The sequence below is a fragment of the Plectropomus leopardus genome, chromosome 8 (assembly GCF_026936395.1).
Source record: "Plectropomus leopardus strain MGB_pleo_1.0 chromosome 8, ASM2693639v1, whole genome shotgun sequence".
NCBI lineage: Eukaryota > Metazoa > Chordata > Actinopteri > Perciformes > Serranidae > Plectropomus > Plectropomus leopardus.
In genome coordinates this window covers 33,221,703-33,240,855 of record NC_142183.1, presented here as the reverse complement: position 1 = coordinate 33,240,855, position 19,153 = coordinate 33,221,703, and the positions used below count along the sequence as shown (strand labels likewise).

At 37.7% G+C, this 19,153-nt stretch overlaps 1 protein-coding gene and 1 non-coding gene across 2 annotated transcripts in view; one reads left to right on the top strand and one right to left on the bottom strand.

The window, feature by feature from the left end:
* Positions 1-4,801: 4,801 nt before the first annotated feature.
* trnaa-ugc (transfer RNA alanine (anticodon UGC)) lies at positions 4,802-4,873 on the bottom strand. Its single transcript has one exon. It is a non-coding gene; the product is annotated as a tRNA-Ala (tRNA).
* Positions 4,874-6,003: 1,130 nt separating this feature from the next.
* LOC121948519 (alpha-1,3-mannosyl-glycoprotein 4-beta-N-acetylglucosaminyltransferase B) overlaps positions 6,004-19,153 on the top strand; it is a 31,722-nt gene continuing 18,572 nt past the window's right edge. The window contains exons 1-7 of the mRNA XM_088081392.1: positions 6,004-6,385; positions 10,346-10,519; positions 12,663-12,800; positions 13,180-13,313; positions 14,840-14,886; positions 16,220-16,333; positions 17,996-18,071. Coding sequence (XP_087937518.1) covers positions 6,295-6,385; positions 10,346-10,519; positions 12,663-12,800; positions 13,180-13,313; positions 14,840-14,886; positions 16,220-16,333; positions 17,996-18,071 — 774 coding nt within the window. The 5' untranslated portion in view covers positions 6,004-6,294. The remainder of the gene's footprint in view (positions 6,386-10,345; positions 10,520-12,662; positions 12,801-13,179; positions 13,314-14,839; positions 14,887-16,219; positions 16,334-17,995; positions 18,072-19,153) is intronic.

Sequence of the window (19,153 nt, the reverse complement as noted above, 5' to 3'; positions counted from 1 at the left end):
CTTTTTTCTTTTTCTCTAGACATTTGTCCCTAGCTTTAAAAAAAATGTTTTTTCTAAAGCTGCTTATTAATTGCAATTTGTTTTTGCAACATGTTTACCAAGTTGTTCATTGTCTTTTTTCATGTTTTTTTTTTTAACAATTTATTCATTAAATGTTCTTATTTTCCACCAAAAAAAATACAGGACAAACATATTACAATAAATAAAAAACAAAAAACAAAAACAGCTCTCAACAAGTATGAGAGATTATGGGAAGAATAAAAAAATGTAAACAAAAAAAATCAAATATCTAAATAAATATAGATGTAATAGTTAATAATAATAATAATAATAATAATAATAATAATAATAATAATAATAATAACAGTTTTGTGGTCATTTTTATAATTATTATTGACTTTAACATCTCTTGCCAACTTGTTCATCGCTTTTTAGACATGTTTTTAAGAGAAATTAGAAACCATAAAGTGTTTTGAGAGACTGACGAGAGTATTATAGGTGTATGTTACACCAGTTCATATTTTCCATGCTGCCTCGGGTTGATTCATGTCAATACTAATATTCTTTGTGTTCCTATTAGCTGCTGAGGTGTCCCACTGGGATCATTAAGTTCCATCTCATCTGCTCTTTGTCTGCTCAGGGACAATGGCCCACAGTAAAAACACATGTAGGGCTGATGGGATGTTTTTGCAGGAAACTTGATTCCTCCTATGTGTTTTTGCAGCAGGACAGACAGATGGAGTGACTGACTGATGCTCCTCATCAAACCTTTCCTCGGTGTACGTTCACTTGTCATGAAATTGATTTGACATGGCCTTTATGGCCAACAGCCTAACTTGACACACATGATCAATAGTATGCTCCACTGATGGTAACAAATGTCATTACTCTCTGAGTAGACTGAAATAGAAAGTTACTGATTTAACCTTTAGTACGGAAGCCCTAAGCAGCCATATATTCATACATTTTTTTCCTCTGCTGTACTGAGACTGCAGTATACATTTTTTGAGATCGTGAAATAGCGAGACAAGTTAAATAAGAGACAAATGACAAATAACAAAGTGGTTCTTTCAAAAGCATGGAAAGAATGACCCCAAAATGTTCAAAATAAGTATAGGAAAATTACCTGAAAATATTTTTTTTTAAAAAATACTGATAATAATTAATAATAATAATAATAATAATAAATAAAAAGGAGCAAAAAAGATAGTTTAATTTTTTTTCCAAATATGTGACCATGAAAATTATACATATTATTTTTCCCTAGCTTTTTTCTTTTTTTCCCTAGATATTTTTTCCCAAGAAATGTTTAAATAACTATCTACAAAATCTAAATCTACTAATTTCTTGAACCATTTTTTCTCTAGGAGAAGCAGATCAAAATTAAGTCATCCCCAAGCAAATAGCTGATTTATTTCTCTTTGAGGTGTGAATGTGAGTCTGAATGGTTGTATATCTCTCTGTGTCAGCCCTGTGATAGCCAAGTGACCTGTCCAGGGTGTACACATATAGATGCACATAACAGATGGAAATTATTTATGTTGCCAGCTAAATGCTAAATGGAACAAGCTGCTCGCCCGTATTCATGTGTGTAATTAATTTCCACTGGGGATGAGGGGATACTGTCCTGAGAAGAGAGAATTGCCTGAAAATGAGTATGAAATAAAATAATGTCTAATAATTCTGTAACGTGTTTATTATGATAATCATAAATTGTTTTGCCCTAGCTTTTGTCCTTTTTTCCCTTGACATTTTCCCTCATATTTAAAAAATCTGAATAAAGTAATTTCTTACAATTTGTGACACATTTCCTTCAAAGTTGCTCACTGCCCTTTTCCCCATGTTTTTGAAAGAAATCATACCAATTTTCTCAGGTTTCAAAGGTTAAAATATATATGAAAGGCATCTAAAAGCCACAAGGAAAATAATGTTGGTGTCAAAGGGTTAAAGAACAAAACGCAGTTTTTTATTCCCTTCTATTATTTTCATACATCCATCTGTCCCTTACTCCCCTCTGTAGTAAGTGACTAAAACGCTTATAGGGGAAATGCAGTGGAGTAAAAGTGAAAGTTGACAGAAAAATAAAAACTTAAGTAAAGTACAAATACTTCCAAAAAATACTTAAGTGCTGTAATGAAGTAATAATACTTACAAACTCAACACGGAGGTAATATATATATGAGGTAATATATATATATATATATATATATATATATAGTATATATATAGTATATATATATATATCCACAGGACACCTTTGTAGCCTTAAAGGAGCACCTGCAGACTGTACTCAGAGCATATTTTTTTTGTTATTTGGGTTGTATTTACTGTCAAAAAGGACATGTATCATAAAGATCCATATCTGTAAAGGAAATTAAAAAAGCATGTATGTCATTGTCATTGTCATTAAGTTTTAGAGTCATACACAGATGAACGGATTTATTATCTATATAACAGTCAAAGAAAACCAAAGTTTCAGGGGGAAATGAGATTACACGTTTCCTCAGTTACCGTGACAACAGGCTACTTCCTCATGAATGCAGCTGGAGGGACAGGCCAAAGGTTACGGGGTGGTAATGGCTGATGGATTCTGGGTGGGTGGCTGGGGTGGGGATCTTGGTAAACATATGAATGGATTTGTGTGTCCGGGTCTGTGTGGGGTTCATCTTGCTGTTGTCCATGGTGACAAAAATGCTCTTTTTGGACTGCGTGGTGTCTCTGTTGACGTCTCTAAAGTCCTGCACCCACAATTCCCTCTGCGCACATCTGCAAGACAGTTTGACTGATTGAACAGTTTTAAAGGCCAAAAGCAATTTATGCGAATGTCACGGCATTTTGTTCCAGTATCCAATATTTCTCAAGTTTACCGTTTTCTTTCTTTCTTTCTTTTTTTTTAGTTTATATTTTTTATGGGAATAACAATGCAAGGAATTTTTTCTATTTTTCTCCCCTTACCCCCACACACACACACACCCAAAGGCACATGGATAAAAAAGCAAGACTTTGTAAATAAATAAAGCACTAAAATAAGAATACTCATTAAGCCGGATGAAAGAAACAAATAAAATAAATAAATACACAAATAAATAGCGGATAAAAGGTAAATGAAGGGATAACAGCACAAAGTATAATAATAGATAAAGAATTACATAAAAAGAAAAACCATCTTGTAAAACAATAAAACAGACTAAAATGTATAAATAAATAGTCAATAAATAAATACGTTGAGTTTAGTTAAATGCCAAACTAAAAAGGTGGGTCTTGAGTTTGCTTTTAAAAATATCACACATAAGATTAAAAAAATAATGAATAAATATTTGGATGAAAATGACAAAAAAAGCAAACAAATTGGGAAAAAATGGAAAAATGTAATGTAATGTAAAAAAAACACATGTAATGTAAATGTATGTAATGTAAATGTAATAAAAATAAAACAAAACAAACAAGGAGACTCAGTTGTCACAACCAGGCAGGAAGGTCAAGTTTACAATTTTCTACACTAAAATTAACACATTAACACTAGTTGGAGATCGAACTCTATTTTTGGGTGGAAATGTCTCTGAGAGTGTGGGTATGTGATGATGGAGTGACTGTGGAACCATTAGCCCGGGGCTGATGGGCAAGCACACTGTATAAAAGTGTTGGTGACAAAGGCTGGCCTCACGTCACTCTGACAGAGCTGACCTGTGGTGGCTGCTGATGAGATGGTGGTAAACCGCCAGAGGAGCTGTGGGTGGAGGAGAGGAGACCCTGACGCCTGAGCTCCACAAAGACAGCAGTGTTTAACAGTGATGTGTCTGTGAGAGCGCAGAGGACCGTGATGATGAGCATCTGTGGTCTCAGTTATACAATTACTCTGTTACCAACTGAGAGTGACTTACAATGGAATTTAGTCATGGTCAAAATTAGTGATTTCAACAGAATCTCACAATAAAGTGCTTTTAAAGAACAAGTTTAATCCTTTAAGATTGGCTTTTCATGAAAACAAGGATTAAAGGGATATTTTACACAAATTACAAAAGAAACTTTTTTTTAACTCCAGTGGTGTCATGGACTGTGGTATATATCAGATATATATCAGAGTAATAATATTTTGTCACAGTATAGTAAGTATTTTTGGGAGTATCTGTACTTTACTTGAGTTTTTATATATCTGTCAACTATTACTTTATTCCACTACATTTCCTGAATAAAATGTATACTTTGACCATTGATTATATACCTCTAGTGTTGAAAATGGACATGATAAGCCGATAAAAAGCAGAATAGTATCTGAATTTGTTGTGAACAACCCTGTGTTATATGTTGTATGTGCTGTCTTTATGTTGAATAAATTTTAAAAAATGTAACTAAAAAAAGTATATTTTTACTTCAATACATTTCCCCTACGCACTTGAGTTACTTAAAATATGGATGGAGGGGACGGTAGGAAGAAGGGATAGATAGATAAAGAAATGGGAGGGAGGGAGGAAAAAATTGAGTTCAGAGTTTAAAGAAAGTAAGACTACCTGAAATTTAGCACAAAAAAAGAAAAAAAGATTTAAAAAAAACAAAACAATAAAAAAAATGTAATTAAATTTGTGTATGTAAAATACACCAATAAGATGATTTCAAATGGTGTCCTGCAGGGAAAGCAGCCCTTTCCCTGCCGGTAAATGTCAGGGTGCTGCGCGGGTAAACAACTGTTTCGTAAGGTGATAAGCTAATATAACCGAAGTTTATACAAAGCCTATTCACCGTGCAGTTTGCTTAAATGTTAATAATAACATAAAACATAAGTTAGTCCCTCGGCGAAAAAGTGTGGAGATGCCGGGGATTGAACCCGGGGCCTCGTACATGCAAAGCACGCGCTCTACCACTGAGCTACATCCCCTGCTGGCCAATGATTGAAAACTTGATATTTTATATATAGAGGGAGAGTTATTAAAGGAGAGTGTTGCTATAGTTTTTGTTATGTTTAATTATTATACAATGGAATGTTGAGCTGTTGATGAGGTCCTATTCATGGGGCAGGAAACCAGTCTATTTTCTGTAATGTAGCTTTTAACCAAATTGACCTTCATAGGCTAACAAGAAATACAAACTTTTTGAAATAAAAATAGTAATTTCACCTCACTTTCACCTCGCCTTAATGCTTAAACAACTACATATTTACCACCCAACACCGTAACAAAATCTTAAGTTAGGCATTAAAATGTACTGTGTAGACTAAGTGAATATACCGTCAGGGTTTTTTCTTACCAAACCGAGATGATAAATTATGAAATATTCTCCCTTTAAATCAATAATAATAATACTAATAATAGCCTACTGTTTCATTAATCACGAGGCAAAGCAGCCTCTCGTTTTTACAAGATAAAAAAGTGTTTAACTGTTAATACGCTACTCTATAGTTATTTATATTTAGTAATATTATAATCGGTAATTATGATATAAATTATAATTTTGTGACATAGTTTGAATTATGTAATTTTGGTTAGTATAAATATAGTTTTTCCCTAGCATTTCTCTTCTTCCCTAGACATTTTCTCTAGCTTTAAAAAAATACATTTCTAAACCTACTAAGGAAATGACCTGGAAGAAGTACTCGAAAACTAGTATTCAATAATATTATAATAGGTAATTATTATATAAATCAGAATTTTTTAAACATAATTTTAAATATGTAATTTTGATAATTATAAATATAGTTTTTCCACAGCTGTTTTCTTTTTCCCTCGACATTTTTCCCTAGCTTTTTAAAAAATACATTCTAAATCTACTGATTTCTTGCAATTTCATTTGTCGTCAAGTTCGTCGTGGCCATTTTTTCCATGTTTTTGAAAGACATCTGTCCAATTTACGCAGGGTTTAAAGGTTTGAATACCGGTTAAAAGCGTCTGAAAGCAGCAGTAAATTGATGTCGCTTCAGGTCTCAAAGGGTTAATTCCTGCCTGACAGGACAGGTGTTCTCTCATTCCGCCTGCAGGTGTCGCTGTTGTCCGCTCATTCGCCCTGCACCTGTTAGTCCCGCAGGCAGTTTTACAGCATGTTGAAATGAGCTGCCCTCATGAGACCGTTCACACTTGCGGCTCACAGAGGTGGAAGAGGTCAAAGACAAACATGTCTCTGTGTAGTGTGTTTTGACAGAGGGGACAGAGACTGAGACAGAGACAGAGACTGTTAGCTGTTAGCAGAACGCTGCCTGCACCTCACCTGAGCGGCTCACATCCACCTGCTGCCCGCTGCGCTGGGAACCGGTGTCCGGCGGCGAGTCGGCAGACAAAAACGGACGGACTGTCACTGACAAATGAAATGAGGTTTTTCCCCTTCAGATTTGGATGTCTGCTGGTTTTCGCGTGTGTTGCGTCGGTTACTTGGATTAAATCGATTCCCGGTGATGGAGGTAAGCTGTCAGTGTAACCTGCTGGTAGCCTGCTCATTAACAGCAGCCACTTCTTGGTCTAAAACAACGCTTTAATTTACTTTTAAGCGACTCTGTGTTTCCACTAAAACAGCGAGAAACCAATACATTTATCAAGAAGTTTGTATTAGTCGACAGTGTAGCTGTTTGAAAACTGTCAAACTTTACCAAGACACAGAAACTACTGTTTGACACTGCTCGCGACTGTGGTAGATGTTCTGAAAATATAGGCTCCATGCAAAACAAGCATAAGGTACCACCACTCCCGCAGAGACAGCTTCTCTTTCCTTTCTTTTTTTTCTTTTTAGGGACCTTGAGTTCCCTTTTTGAGGAAAGACATGAGCATAAGCAATCACCTATTTGGCTCTAGCTGTGGTTAGAGTTAGAATTTTTTTTTTCTTCTTCTTCTTTGATACATGCCATTTGTGCACTTTTGTATATTTTATATTTTGTATATATTGATATTTTATATATTTTTTCTGTACACACAGCTGCTGTTACAAGTTAATTTCCCACAAGTGGGATAAATAAACTTGTCTAAGTCTAAGTCTAAAAGAGAAACCCAGGAATGAATCCTAAAGATTGTTGGAACGGTGGACTTACTAACTAGATTACCAGCAAAAGTAACCAGGACGGTTTGGATAAGTTTTATTTTGAGGTTTTAGTTTTAGTGTGTTAAAAGTGTGTTTTATGATGATTTAATGAGGTAATTGCATCTCCTCAGACCAAAAGGCCAAAAAAAAGTTAAATTCCATAGATGTGCAGTTGTATTTATCTGTTTAATTTAGAGATAGGTTTGAGAGTATTACTTTTCTCAATAAATTATTTAATTATTATTAATTTTCCAGAGTTATTATTATTAAATATTATGAAAACCTGCAAGTAGTAAGTGGTCAGCCGCCTGAGGGTGTAATGATGCATACTTTGTATATCGTATACCCGTACCCGGTGAAAGTTCAGGAGGTAACGAAATACAATTTACATACCACCCAGTGGTACTCTCGGAGTGCAGAGTGGAAGTACGGAGCAGCAGGCAAACAGAATTAGAGATCCATCTGAAGTGGCTGCAAAGTTTATCCGGATTTTACAGAGCACTCCAGCAGATATTTTACCAGCACCATGTGATTTCATTGTTGACAGTTTTAACAATAAATTAAAGACAACACTGGACACAGTGGCCCCACTTCAATTGAAGACTGTTAAAACAAAACCTACACCGCCCTGGAGAAATATGAACATCAAAAAGCTGAAGAGAAACTGCAGGAGTGCTGAGAGGAGATGGCGAAAGTCAAAGTTAACAGTTCACTACGAAATATTCCGTGAACACCTCAAAGCCTATAACACTGTCAAACAGGCAAGAATTTCTCACTTTCAAAAATTAATCAACGACCATAAAACCAACCCGAAATTCCTCTTCTCCACAATCGACCTTTTAACAAACGCAAATTTTAATAGACCCTCCAAGATACCAAGTGACGCCCTTTGTGAGGATTTTGCAGACCACTTCAGAAGTAAAATCAATGACATCAGATCGAGTCTTTTACCGCATCAGATTTTAAGTGTTCACTCACCCGAATCATTGATTTTACCGGAGGAAACACTGGAGAGTTTTGCCCTGGTAGATGCGAGGACACTTGGTCGAGTTTTCTCCCAAGTAAAGCCCACAACCTGCCTCTAGACCAATTCCCCACTCCATTTTTAAAACGTTTCATGCATTCTTTTGAGGAACAATTGATATACATGGTGAATTGCTCTCTTCAGGCGGTGTCTTCCCCACCTCCTTTAAACGGCGGTGGTGAAGCCCCTTCTGAAGAAGAGCGATGAGATCCCAACATTTTTAATAATTATCGGCCTGTATCGAACTTACCATTCTTAAGTAAAAATCTTGGAAAAACTTGTGTTTAACCAAGTAAATGACTTTTTAACCACAAATAACATTTAGAGGTGTCAGTCTGGTTTTAGGATGAATCACAGTACCGAGGCGGCCCTTTGTAAAGATTTTAAATGACATCAGGCTCAACTTAGATAACCATAAAATCACTGTCTTGGTACTACTGGATCTAACCGCCTGCGATACAGTAGAGCATCACATTTTATTAAATAGACTCAGGAACCTGGTCGGCCTCTCTGGTACTGTTCTGAACTGGTTTGACTCCTACCTTCACAGACTTCTTTGTAAGTATGGATACATGTTCCTCAGGAATCCATGAGATAAAGTGTGGGGTTCCCCAAGGGTCAGTTTTAGGCCCAACTCTTTTTAATCTGTACATGCTTCCCCTTGGGGACGTCATCAGGAGTCACGGCATCAGCTTTCATAGTTATGCTGACGATACTCAACTGTACATCGCTGTGTCTCCTGATGACACAGGGCCTATTGATGCCTTTTTTAACTGCATTTCAGACATAAATTCATGGATGGCAGCAAATTTCCTACAGCTCAACCAGGACAAAAACAGAGGTTTTAGTCATCGGTCCTGAAGGCCAGAAAGAGAGACTTTACCAAAGTTACAGGCTTTAGAACATCACAATCTGTAACAAATCTGGGTGTGATTTTTGACTCTGAGCTTACTTTTATCCCACACATCAAAAACACAACAAAAATTGTTTTTTATCATCTAAAGAACATAGCCAGAGTCCGCCCGTTTCTCTCTCAGGCCAGCACGGAGGTACTGATGCATGCTTTTATCTCTTGTTGTCTAGATTATTGTAATGCCCTGCTCTCTGGTCTTCCCAAAAAGAGCATTTCCAATTTACAACTATTGCAGAACCCGGCCACGAAAGTGCTGACGAGGACCAGAGGGCGGGAGCATATTACACGGTTTTAAAATCGCTTCATTGGCTCCCAGATGCGTTTCAGGATTGATTTTAAGGTTCTTTTACTTGTTTTTAAGTGTCTCAAAGGTCTTGGGCCTTCTTACCTAACTGAGCTGCTTTTTACCTTATCAACCTCAAGGACCCTGAAGTCCTCCGGCACTGGCCTTTTAACCATACCACAAGTTAGCACTAAAAAGAAATGGGAGGTGGCTTTCAGTTACTATGGCCCCGATCTGTGGAACAGCCTCCCGGAGAACCTCAGGATCACAGACAGTGTTGAGGTTTTTAAAAAGAGGCTCAAGACCCATCTTTTCAATCAGGCTTTTAACTAACTAACTAACTATTTATTTATTTATTCTACTTTTTTATTTTGTCTTATCCCACTGTTTTAGTCTCCCATTTATTTATTTATTTATTTATTTAATTATTAGCGGTTATAACCTTTAAACTATTTTACTGTGCACTTGTATTCTTTGTCTTATTTTACTGTTTCAGTCCCTTACGTTCTTAGCTTTTATGTTCTTTACCTTATTTTATTGTGTTAGTTTTTAGCTCCAGTGTTTCCTCATCGGGGCCTACCGGACTGGGAGTGGTCTCTGGTCCACCATTGGGGGTGCTGTACCGTGGACTGTTTCGGCCCAGGTGGCTAGAGGGCTTGGCATCTTGGTGCGGGCACTCCTGTCCGCCCGGGTTGGGGTGGTCTCTGTGGCGGCGCCCAGTGCTGGACCGTGACCTCTCTCAGTGAGGTTGGCCCCAAAGTAGCTTCTCCCGCCTCAGGTCTCAGTGCCTAGCCATGTCTCTCTAGCCATGTCTCTTTAGTAACAATTGGTGTGTGTTGGTGTATGTGTGCGTGTGTGTGGGTGGTAAGGGTGGATGTTCGGGTGCCTTGCTATGAATATGTGGGAATATCTACATGATTGTGTGTGTGTTGTTGCGTACGTTTAGGTGGGGGTGGGAGGGTCAGTATGTCTGTATTTTTCTTGATTTTCATTGATGTTTTTCATTTCTGTTATTGTTTTTAATCTCTGTGAGGCACTTTGTGTTACTCTTTGTATGAAAAGTGCCATACAAATAAAGATTTAAAATCTGATGAGACACAGTGATTAATGCTTCCCTCTCTGTCTCCAGGTTCAGCAGCACCATCAGACTTGCAGACTCTGTACAAGCGTCTGCTGGTGGCGGAGGAGTTGGGAGGGCAGGTCAGCAGGGATCTCAGCAACATCCTCGAACATCTGAAGAACAAATCCAGAGCTGCCAACATCACCAGTCTCACCAGTAACACCACCAGCAACACTGCCACAGGTGGGGTTCTTACCTAAAGCAACAAGCATGTAATGGGCAGTGAATTTATTAACCTTAAAAATACATTTCTATTATATACTCCAAGGTGCTAATTGTTCACCTACTTAAACCCCCTGCAGAACTCTTCCCATGACAACTGATAAAATTTCAACAGGTGACATAATGAAGTGCTGCAGGGATAATGTTTTTTTTGGAGGGTCAACCCAGACATTAACATTACCCTGGTTTCCTTGTCAAAAAGCCCATGGGATTTTTCCATTGGATTTTGGATTATTACAGAAAATAAGCTCTGTGGCAAACAAACGTTTAAAATACCAATCTTCGGACCACACTGCATGCATGACCAGCGTGTGAAGGCTACCTCACTAAACTGCTGCATTTTGCACACTTAGTTTTCACACTAATGCTGCTGCTTTATGGAGATGTGCAATCCAGTGCATTGCCAACAACACGGTCCTGCAAATATTTCACAATAAAAAGCCTTGAGTGAAGGCATTGTGTTGACACAAATGTTGTCATGGGGCTTTCTTTTTGAAATGGAAACAGGGAGCTAAAAAGATATATCTTTATATACATGTGTGACAGATATAGATATTGAAATTGTAGTGAAAGGTAGTATGACGTCAATATGATTTTCTTAAGACCATTCTAATTGCCTGAATCTCTATAAATCCACTAACATTTGGCCTTTTAATGCAATTTTCACCCAAATTAAATGACTGTAGTAGTAATCAATAATTATCAGCACCGGCTGTGATTGGCATTGATGGAAACACAACACCTCAGTGGATGCACTTATTTCAGCTTCTTCACCAGCGAAATGCAATGGCACACCACTACAGAATACCATCCTTCTCTGCCTGAGCAGCGCTCAGACATTGCATTACAGATCATTAATTCAAGTGGCAATATATATATATATATATATATATATACAGTATTGTGCAAAAGTCTGAGGCCACTTTGAACTTTCTTTTAGCAAGGTTATAATGACCATTCGTACTTATTTCTCAGTAGTTTCCTTACTAAAATACAACCAGTATACAGTATTAAAAATGCAAACGTTTCAGAATGAAATAACCTCATCAGGCTTCAGTTGCAAATATTTACTGTGACCTCCATTTCCACTTAGCATGTCTTGAACTCTCTTAGGCAGGCAATATGAGATTAACAATACTAATCATCTGGTGTATTTAAACCAGGTTGCATTCAAGACAGCTCAGTATTGATTGTTTGAGCTACCTTTTGTTATGGTTGTATGATTCCATGTTTCACACTAAATATTGACTTCAGACAGAAGAAGCCATTTTGTTTTGACTATTTTGCTTGTTCTCTGTATTCTTTGTATCTTCATAAAGAGACTAACCAATAAATGTATATATTATATCCTCATGACAACTTTTCTAAAACAAAAAATCTATGATGGCCTAAGATTTGTGCACAGTACTGTTTATATATATATATATATATATATATATATATATATATATATATATATACACACTTTTATTTCACCAGGTAAAAGACTTGAGATTTAAAATCTATTTTTCCAAGAGCGACCTGGCCAAGAGGGTAGCATAAAACATTGCTACAACAATCAAATAAATGCAAGCAGTCAAATGCAACTGTCACTCATTACAAAGAGTGAGCACAACCTCCATTTAAAATTTAAATACATTAATATGTTCAATATTAGATTTCACTGAGAATTAGAGTAGCAATCACATTGATCAAGATTGCATTTTTCTCAGTCTACTTGAAGTCCCCCATATTATTCAGCTCAGACAATTTCACATCCTTCTGTAAGTAATTCCAAGAAGAGGGTGCAGCATATTTAAAAGCTTTTTTGCAAAGGTCTTTGCGAACCCTGGGGAGCAACATAGAGAGAATATCATGTGAAGCAGGCTATATTGTTTTTTTACTGTGTGTGTATATACACAAATAAGAGAGAACCAGCCCATGTAGACTCAGAGATAGACCAAGAAGGCCATTAAGCAGTAGCATAAAGTGCACAATGGTGTGTGCGGTTTCCACAGCCAGACAAAGACTGGAACGTAGTGAGCCCAGGACAGAGCCTTGATGAACTCTACTGTATGTGTTATGCCTGTGTTATACCTCCTCTCCCCTTCCCTCCCATGGACAGAAACAATATGGCAGCAGAACGCCAATTCAGGCCAGCAGACATTCCTCCTGCCGAATATTTACCTCTACATGCCCCACCTCAGACAACATCCACACAGCCTGCTACCCAATGTAGTCCTGGGACAGGGACGCCAAGGAGGTATGGAGCACTCAACACTTTTACTAAAGCATAAAACCCTCAAGACTCTTTGTGTTTGAGCTATGTTTGTGAAGGGTTCATGATTTTCTTTTAGCACCAAGTTAAATGGAAAATGTAAAAAAAAATAATAGCTGTCTTTGTATCGTGAAAGCAAATTAGCCAGAAAAACACATACACACACACACACACACACACACACAGTTGTGACATTTACACACTCTCACCTCACAGTGCGGTTGTAAATTATGTGGGAGTGAAAGTGATTCAAATGAATAGAAGCCAGTCTCAGATCCCAGCACTGTTCACTGATGCTCTGTTGTCTTTCTCGTGTGTGTGTGTGTGTGTGTGTGTGTGTGTGTGTGTGTGTGTGTGTCCTCAGTGTCCATGGTAATGGGCATTCCTACAGTGAAGCGTGAGAAGCAGAGCTACCTGGTCAACACACTCAGCTCTCTGCTCTACGGCCTGACGTCTGTGCAGCAGCAAGATCTCCTTATTATTGTTTTTGTTGCTGAGGTTAGACACACACACACACACACACACACACACACACACACACACACACACACGGGCCTTAACTCTTAAGCCTTTTTTTCCTACTTTGGACATTTTTGGAATGTAGTTTCTTTGCTTTCTTGCAGAGAGTTAGATAAGAAGACTCACATCACTCAAACACCACTCCAGCCATCAGGCATTCACCTTAGCTTGTAGTTTTTACTTTTCAGTTTTTGTATGGATTAAACAAACTAAATACTTTGATGAGAACATGCTAATCAATAAGCTTTAGCTGCTGGTAGGACGATTTTTTATATTTCTTTACTTAAGGTAGATCCAGACTAGCTGTTTCTTTATGCTAAACTAACCTAACCCCTCTGTTTGATTTAGTTTCATATTTAGTGTGAATACATAAAGAGTGGTATCAATCCTTTCAGCTAAGCCTTAGCAAAATGGCAAATAAGCAGATTTTCCAAAATAGCAAACTATTTCTTTAAAGACAAATATGAACCTGGCAGGGTAAGCAGATTGGTTTGATTTTTTTCCCTGCCCTGTATAGTTATTATAGTTAGGATTTTTTTTTAAGGTGGGAGTGTATAAAAAATAGAAAAATACTTCACATAACTTTTAAGTATCTAACTATGATCATTTTAAATATAGTTGTTCCTTAGCTTTTTTCATTTTTCCCTGCAGAGACCCAAACTATCCCTTTAAGTTTTACCCAGTGTCATAAATATCTGCCAAAATATGAGTGTATAAACGGCTCTTTGGCTTGGATTTACTGCCACTGTATTACGAAAAGCACACCACAGTGACTGCTGTTCTGAACTCTTCATAATTTAACGAGAACAACTCTCAGCTTTCCCACAACATTATCTGTCAATTGCATCTCATAAATCACAATCAATAACAGAAGCCTGGTCAGCACTTTCTTCCTCCTGCACCTCCACAAAATAACCTTTGCTCCCTCTTTTACTTTCATGCTTACACATGTGCTCAGTAAAGTCTGACACAACACTGCCAGACAGTAACTTGGTCTATTCCTCCTCTGTCCCTGATCACAGTCATCTCAGTCTTTTCAATTTATTAAGGCTAATGAATACCTGTAGCCATTGTGTGTCATGTAATACAGTGTAAACATTTCAAAATCACCTCAAGCAAACAAAAGTAACTCAATCTGGCATGATAACAAAAACAACACTTCTTCTGCCTTTGACCACCTGTCCAATGAGTTTCAGTGGTGGACCACAAATTTAAAAGCTTGGCGACACAAGTGTGTGTGTGTTTAAGACTATGTTCAGAGGCTACAATGACATGCTCTACTGTGAGTGAATAACACGCTACATCACACCCGTATCCATGAAAACTGGTTATACAAGGTCTGGCCCTAAAGGTCCAGCACAGTGAGACCGTCTCACCTTTTAAAACCTCCATACTTTGTGCATTGTTAAAAAAGCATTCAAGGCCTCCTCTTGGGTATTAAGTCACCACTTCAGAAATCCCCCCATATCACTCACTGTTTTCTTTTTCTCTCCCTGTCACGTCAGACGGATTCAGACTACATCAACAGCACAGCAGAGACCATCAGGAGGAAGTGAGTGACTCTAGATTGCCTCCCGTGGGGCTTTTTCGTTGTTACATCACTGTTGCTATTTACCTTGCTTTCATGTCTTCTCTCCAGTGTGGTTACTGACAGCTTCTTTTGTCTGAAAACCTTATCAGTTAAAAAAACATTTATGCATAAATCTGTTTGGGTAAAAACATATCCTCATTGGTCGCATTATGTTTACTTCTAAGTAGCAGGTTTGTACTGTATGCAAACACACACCAAGCTTATTATCAGCCTGAATTACAAATCAGGGCTGCAACTGAGAATGGCCACCCATCCCACTAATTAATGCCAACCATACCACAGAGCATTGGTTCCCAACTGGTGGGTTGCAGGTCCATTCTGAATGCACCCCAAGTCACTTGAGAATGTGTCAAGTTTGTGAAAAACACACTTTATTTTGAATCACATTGAATTTCTGCCACAATGCTTTTGTGTTAAAGTGCCCTTTCTGTCTATTCCTGTAATATTTTTTTTCTTTGTGATCTAAGCCAATTGGTTGTTTACATTTGGGGAAATAAAATTAAATATGTGGTCATTTGTAATGTGTGGACTGAAACTAACCTCCAGTAGAAATCTGGACCCCTTGACTGGACCAGGTGGGAACCACTGCACTACAGTACTTCAAAAAGACTTTAAAAAATACACATTATACACATAAGATTTTGCAAAGACAGGCAATATAGATTCCTTCTGAGATTATTTCCCATCCTGCTCCTGGTGGAAAATGTTACACCACACTCCCTTTAAGATGTATGACATTTTAACAATGTTGTACGTGTCTGCAAAAACATATAACTGTAGAAACACAGGATAAAATGCATCACATGTCAACAATATCATTGTTAATTTGACATCATTATAATCCATAAGAAACAAACAAGTACAAGTTTGCATTTTAAATTTTGGATTTTGTTCTCTCAACTCGCTACCAGCCTCCATTGATTAGCTTCACTATTTTAGTGGGAGGAGACTGTGGCAATGAGAGCCAAATTATTTCTAATATGAAGATTTCTCACTAAAATAAGTGCTGATTGGTGGTACAGATACATGGCGAATTAACTACGGACCCTTGTTCACTCCACAGCTCCACCAGCTGCTCCTCTTTTTCACAAAGACTTGTTCACTGTCTTGCATTCACTGTTCACCCTCTGTGCTTGGACAATAGTTCAGAATAAATCTTCATGAGAGATGAGATGAGAAATTTTACTTTTTAAGCAGGAGTCATCTTTCCCATATGATTGATTGAGTTGTTGTGTGTCCTCTGAGTATTTTGCTGGTGAAGTCAGTTTGTTAACCAGCTACTGTTTCTGTGTAGTTTTCCCAAGGAGGTGCAGTCGGGCCTGGTGGAGGTCGTCTCTCCCTCTCAGTATTACTACCCCGATTTCAACAGTCTCAGAGAGACCTTTGGAGACTCCAAGGACAGAGTCAAGTACGTTTACCATTTCTGTCAGCGTTTATTTGAAATGCTAGAATCCTTGCTTCTGAAAACTTTGACATTTCTAACTTTATTCTCATGTATGTCTTTGGTTTGTACTCTATATAAATACACTGATCAAAAATGTCAACACAAACATTTTGTTTTTGCTCCCCTTTTTCACCAGTTTAAGTTAAGGATATATGACTTTTCATGCAATTAGTAGATATTTTTCTGTCACAACTTTTTCAAGCTGATTAACTACCATCCTTTCTACACAGGTGTGCCTTGGATTGGTCACAATTAAAGGCTGCTTTAAAATGTGCAGTTTGATCATGCGACACAGTGCTACAGGTAGCCTTAGGTCACAGTTAGATAAGAATGCCCCACTAAAACCAGAAAAGGCTTTCCTTTACTGTTTAAGCCTTTAAGGTTTCTGCATTCATATGATAACATTGTGAAAACAATCCTCGTGTACATAGATCTGCAAAAACAACCAAAAACGCTGTAGTATGCATGCCAGGCCAGTAGCTAGCAGTGTGACTTTGTAATGACACACCTAGAGGAACACGCACAGAAGAAGATCAGAACGCCTGCACATTAGGCGTTCTTCTGCAGCAGTGAGTGTAAACAAACAAGAAGACGATGGTGAGAACATGAGATCTGACTCAGTAGAGTCAGCAGCACAAACACAGCTTGGTAGTCCGTCCTTGTTGTTTTTGTTGTCCTCCCTCTTGCACATGGTTGTTTGTCTGAAACATAATGCCCATGGGGGAAGTGCGGCCGTGACGTCACCGCTCTCACAGGATCTGCACATTGCCAGTTTACACAGCAACAGAAGGGGTGGCGTTTTAAAACAAATTACACTCAGTTTCAAAAGATTGCATTTTCAGGCTCCCAAAATGTCAGGTTCTTGTGAATGAAAGGCCAAACCACAGCTAAAGTTTAATGTTTCTTGCTGTGCCGTGTAAACAGCTCCTTAGTTCAGAAGGAGTAATTGGCATGCTGACTGCAGGAATGTCCACCATAACTGTTGCGCCTGAACTTAATATTCATTTCCGTTCCATTTTGCAGTCTCCAAAGTTGTGTCCATTAATTTGACAGTATATCGTGACAAACGTAAAAGTTGGTTACAATGATGAATTGCAAACCATTTGCTGCATCAGCTGTTGGTGTGGCTGCTCTCAGAGGATCACACTGGTGAACACGCTGTATGTGGAGCTTCTGAGCTGGTGTGGCTAACTGTGGTCTGCGGATTTGAGGACTGTTGGATGTTCTGCCAAATTAACGAAAACAACGTTGGAGACGGCTTATGGCATTAAAAATGGTTATTCAGTTCAGCACTGGTGGATATTTCTGAAGGCATATTCTTGTGTGATCGAACTGCACACACATGCCACACATGACGGATGGCTGGATTACACTGGAAAATGAGAAGTGCTTACTAACATGGATTTTGACAATTTGTGAATATGTAAAATTTTAGAGAAATATATCTTTTGAGTGCATAAAAAAGTCTTAGATGTTTATCTTGAACTGGTGAAAATGGGAGCAAAAACAAAAGAGTTGTGTATATTTTCTTCCATTATAGATGAGTACCAGTGAATGAATTTGATAATAACTCATCTGTTTGAAGTGCACTTGAGTGTTTGTGTGTGCACCTTGTCTGTCTCTTAGATGGCGAACAAAGCAGAATCTGGACTACAGCTTCCTCATGCTTTATGCTCAGGACAAAGGAACCTATTACGTTCAGGTAGGGCTCAAAGGTCAGAAAGCTATAGATACGTATGTGTTTTCGGTAATATAGGTATATAGACTTTCTTTGAATGCCCACCCAGAAAAAAAATCACTGTGGATGTACAGCTCAAAGTGCAGCCTAGATTGACTGTTTGATGATATTCAAAGGTGCTCCATGGTCAACCATCATAAATAAACACTCTGATGGGAAATGAACATATTGCACGTATTTAACCCTTTGGAATCTGTATTGACATCAATTTTCTTGTGTTGCATTCAGATGCCTTTCACTCGCGTTTAAATCTTTTGAACCTAAATTGGTCTGACTGTTGGAAAAAAAAAACATGGGCAAAGCAATTAGCAGCTTGGCATTTAAATTACCCGAGAACTTGCTTTTAAAAAAATAATAGTAATAATAAAGTTGTATATGAGGTAAACATATGTAAATGTAAAACCTTAGGCTTCAGCACATTCTGAATACTGTGTTCAACATTTCTGGCTACAAGACGACGTCAACTTATATCGTCATTTGCTCCATGTACACTACTGCATGTGTGCAAGTATTCAATTCACTGCTACATGTAGCTACATGCTAACATCAGAGAAACATGTAATATTGGTTGCTGATGTTGTAAGATTTTGGTTTAGAAGCTTTTATTGGTAAATTTTTGTTAAAAAAAAAAAAAAAGAAAGAAAGTAGGCTTAAAGAGACAGGTGCTAAAATGGCATGTTTCATATACAGGTGTTCAGCACAGACAATATATAAATATATATATATATATATATATATATATATATACTGTACATTGGTGGAAACCCAAAATACAAATTTAACCTAAAAAATGAGCCTAATAGTTCCCCTTTAACAGAAACATTCTTCAGGTGGACAACAAGGAATTCATTTAACATTTCCAGCAACAGCCGTTAGTTTAAAACAAACAGAGGTACAGCTGGAGAGTTCTCATGAGCAGCAGTACCCACCGTATTGACACAGATCAAGAAAAGACTGACGCAAATGAAACCTCACATTTCAGCAGAAGAAGATATCACATCACCCACACTCTTTGACTGGCACGCAGAGGCAGACTATAACCACAC